Raw genomic sequence first — 4,791 nt, forward strand, 5'->3', positions numbered from 1 at the left:
ACTGCCACTGGGGGTGTCAGCAGTAGCAGCAGCAGTGACAGCAGCATGAGTGTAACCTTGAGCTAAGTGTACTGATGTTAGACGGCGCCAGGCAGCTCTGCTCAATAGCGGTCCAGGTGCCAGCGTTATTCCTTCTTGGCTTCCTGTTGCACCTGGAGCCACATGGCCGAGCGCTGCTCTCCTCAGATGGCTTCACACCTGTATTCCAGCAAGATCATCAAGCTGGACTGTTGCACATACTCCTGTACCCTGTTTGTCCCGGTCACCAGGAAGTGGGTGTGACAGGTGACCACACATTCGGGTCACATGTATAGGTGACCTTTATCATGCATTTAGGTATGATCTACCATGTGTAAACATCTCGCCACCTCAGCTGAAAACATGTCTGTGTGCAGGCCATTGAAAACCTTTATTTGAACAGGTGATCTTGCTTATATATCTCAGAAGGGTTTTAATGTCATGTCGAGGTGTAAAGGCTACTACAGCATAACAAACAGTTGAGAAGGGAGAGGTTTTCAGTTATTGAGCTATCGCAGTCTGGCATTGTGAGTTGTATATGATAACATTTGACCAACATCGATTTTTTTTCAACTTAAGACAACCACTCACCACAGCCCTCAAAGTGCCATTCATCATCAACACATCGATTGCTCAAAAACGCTCAAACAGTGTGATGAATTACTTCGAGGGACTCTCTCGGAGCCCCAGAAACACCCGCACCCCTCATCAGCACCATGGACAGCGGTCGCCCTGGCTACGGTCCGCTACAGCTGCCTCAAGTAACGGCCAAGTCACCAGCAGCGTCAAAACATCCCCAAAAACATCCCCCCAAAAAAGACGCCTACACGCTGCCATTCATCTTATCACCAAAGGACACGCCGTGCACGTCTCACCCGGCAACAAAACAAGAAGCACTTACCAGACGCAGCCTGCATCCAGCCGCAGATCTTAAACACGGTGGAGGTGCTGAGCAGGAAGAAGAGGCTGAAGCAGCCGATGCAGCTCACCACCAGCATCATGGACATGCCGATCAGGAAGGAGGCGGCCTTGAACGCGGTGGACGGGATGGCCGCGAACTCGGTGAAGCTCCCCTGGCACGTCAGCTCCCGGGCTATGCCGTCCCCGGTGCAGAAGTGGAAGAGGCCGAAGTAGCCGGCCTGTGGCGTGTCCATGCCATCGCCGATCCAGTAGGGCTGCGAGAAGATCGTCACGTTGACGATGCCTAGCAGGATCGTGAAGATGGCCCACAGCAGCCCGATCACACGGGAGTTCCGGACGTAGTTGGTTTGGTACAGTTTCGCAGCTTCCGCGGAGGGTAACATTGATGCGGCAGCTCCTGGGATCATCGTATGGAAACGGGAGACTTAAGGAGGAGGTTTCTGCACGGTCGATGAGCGTACAATCCGCGGACGAGCTACAGATGCGCCATGCATACGGTGCAAGAATTACGCAAAAAATAAACCCTGGCTCTGCAACATGAAACGGTGCCGTTTGACGAACGCGATCAGCAGCTCATCAACCGCGAGGAACGACGAGTCGAGAATCATTCCGATTAAGTCGAGTCTCGAGAGCAGAAACCCCCCCTCAGAAGCGAGCCCTGCACCGAGCAACACGCTTCTTCCCTGCCGCTTCTGTGGAGCGCCACCGACGTCTGGCCGTGGCACTCGGACGTGCACATCGCACGACGTTACGCACGCCACTCGCTGATGGTGATGTCCTTAGAATACCTAAGGAGCCTCCATCCACACGCAGGGCAGCCTGGGGAACAAACACCGCTCGGACTACGGGAGGATGCTGTGGCCGGTTCAGCTCGTTGAGCAGTGTCGCCAGATTGGGACAGATTTCCCGCCCAATCTGGCGGGAAATTTGGCAAACAAAATTTCCAGATTGGGCGGGAACTTTGTCCCAATCTGGCAACACTGTCGTCGAGCCGAACCCTGACGCACAGATGTTGCGTAATTATGTCCCCTGGCGGAGGGATGGGTGATCGCGTCTGCCTTGCTCCGGCGCATCAGCATCTAACGTGATCTGTTTACATGTGTCAGTCCGACCACCCTTCTCCAGACCGTTGAACGTTATAGTGAATAGGTCATGTGGTGGCCAGTGGAGCCGATGGGGGAAGACAGACAGGGGAGAGGGAGAGGGGGAAGCAGACGCAACGATGAAGAGACGAGCGACAACTACTCCCCTAGCGACAGGATGGCGCAGCGGCAACACGTAGCGCTGTGGAAACCCTGGTGATGATGTGATCAGATAGACGGACTGTGATGAGAACGGTTTTAATAGCCTAGGCTGCTAGTGGGCAGGTCAGTCTGTTTGGCGCAAAACGCATTATTTTGTTCTTCCAGCTCGTGGGGAACTTGGTGAAATAGTTCGGGGAACCAATACTATTGCCATGTACTCGTGTGCCATAACAAGCTGACAAATTGTCGTTAGCATTAAACCTCAAAGTTATGATGATGGTGATGATGATGATGATGATGATGATGATGATGATGATGATGATGATGATGATGATGATGATGATGATGATGATGATGATGATGATGATGATGGTGGTCATCGTCATCATCTTCAATATAAATTATTGTCTGAAGAGAATTTTAAGAAGTTTAAATTAACCTAACATGTATAGGCTAATGATCACATCCACAAGAACGAAACGTAATTGATCCAACGGTTTGGACTCCAATGTTTGGCTGATCGTCTGATCCCGGTGTCCTCAGGTTATCAAGAGCTAGTTGTGAGGAGTTAGGAGTAGCCTAGTGCAGACGAGTCCACTCCTAATGTGTGGTGGAGGTTCAGGCAGTAAACAAGATGACCACAGCAGGCAGACCACGGTGGTCGCTTAAAGGTGCTGTAGACTATGTAAGATTTAATAGCTTTTATTTGATTGGTCATGAATGGCACGGTCATCCGTCAACTTCTACTGAGTGAAATGTGCTGTGATAATTAGGAGTTGACTCCACCTGCCTCCGTTTGAGCACATTTAGATTTCAGAACGGCTTATTTCTACGTTCTCTCTCTCTCTCTTTAAAACTCTCGAATCTTACCGACAGCATCATTATCGGTGAGCTCTCTACGTTGCCGCAACACTCAGTAACGTGTTGTTTTAGGATTGTAAAAATAGACCATTGATAGCACTGCATGAATTCATGTTAGTTGCGTGAGTACAAGCAAACACGTGAATAAGGCACACACATGTGCATGCATGAACACAGGGACGCACACAAGGCACGCACACACACACACACGCACGCACACTTACACACACACGTCACACACACACACACACACACACACACACACACACACACACACACACACACACACACACACACACACACACACACACACACACACACACACACACACACACACACACACACACACAAATCCATGCCATGATTACATCTAATCCAGCATTTTGTGTGGATGCCAGAGCCATTAAATCTAAATGGCTTTTTCTCTCTCTGAAGGAATGTTTTACTGTTTATAGCATGAAGGGATTTTATCTGAGCTATTTCTGTAATGGATATGGGATAAATATTGTAGAATTCTCAGACTATATCACATTATTCGTTATAAACCCTATCCTAGGCTATTAAACAGGATGTGAGTGCGGTTGCCTCCGACGGTGTGTGAGTTCAAACATGACAGATATGTTATTGTATTATTTTAACAAAGGCGCCTTGTGAACAAACACGTCTAGCTCCTCGTTTCATAACTCTCTTGAAACCATGTGTGTCTTGTGTGGAAACACCCTGACTTTGTATTAACTATTATCATGTGTGGGATTCCTCCCACACAGAGAAGACAGATGGACAAATAGTGACTGCTTTAAAGGGCTTGCGCTTTGAGGGCCTAGTTTTCGCAAGTTTTTGCCCTAATGCCTGCTAAGACCACCTCTCAACGTCAGTTGGAAGGTTATGAAAAGGACATTCTCTCTGAAATGTTTATTTAAATAAAGTGGGGCCAGAATTGTTAATATCTCGATCAATACAAATAGCGTGTTGTGGATGCAAATGCTTCAATACCTGCTCAAGATATTGATTTCCTTTTTAAATAATTAAACTATGCAACGGAAGCACTGGGCAAAAAAGATTAGGAGCCACACAAATAATTCTACCGTTATATGTTTTCATCTGAAGATGGTGCTATTGCAGCATTAATGCAATCTCTCGATCCAAATGAGTCCATCCGTAGTCCATGAAGATGCAAATCATAATGTAACAATACAAAACAATATAAGGTGAGAATAAAATCCATAAAATAAAATACAATCGAATAGAAAAACAAAAAATACTCTTCAAATTATTTGAAACTTCTGGGACTCATATCACTTACAAATAAGCGATTTTATACATCATTCTCTCCGTAGTACATAACATACACAGATTTAGAACTATAGGCAATGGGCATAAAAATGAATTAATTCATTTTGCGAAAAAAGTTAAAATCTGTATTTTACTTCTTGACGCAAACAGTGAATTTACATGTGTTTGCTTTGAAGCGAGGCCTTTGAATTGATATGCAGAGTGGTGTCCTGAAGAAAATCAAGATATGGCTTATGCAGCAGGGTTTAAAAATGGCAGTACTGCTTGTGGCCAGCAGGATCCAGTATGACTCCGTTATTTTATGTCCCCAATTAGCACTATTCCAGATTACCGCCGTCCACGCACACACACACACACACGCACGCACGCACACACACACACACACACACACACACACACACACACACACACACACACACACACACACACACACACACACACACACACACACACA

General features: G+C 47.0%; 1 protein-coding gene across 1 annotated transcript in view; it reads right to left on the minus strand.

The window, feature by feature from the left end:
- The window catches only part of LOC132464241 (LHFPL tetraspan subfamily member 3 protein-like), a 20,494-nt gene extending 18,492 nt beyond the window's left edge, over positions 1–2,002 (minus strand). Inside the window, exon 1 of the mRNA XM_060060529.1 lies at positions 920–2,002. Within this exon, the coding sequence (XP_059916512.1) occupies positions 920–1,346 (427 nt within the window). The 5' untranslated portion in view covers positions 1,347–2,002. The remainder of the gene's footprint in view (positions 1–919) is intronic.
- Between the last annotated feature and the right edge of the window lie 2,789 nt (positions 2,003–4,791).

This window comes from Gadus macrocephalus, chromosome 9, assembly GCF_031168955.1.
Source record: "Gadus macrocephalus chromosome 9, ASM3116895v1".
NCBI classification, from domain to species: domain Eukaryota; kingdom Metazoa; phylum Chordata; class Actinopteri; order Gadiformes; family Gadidae; genus Gadus; species Gadus macrocephalus.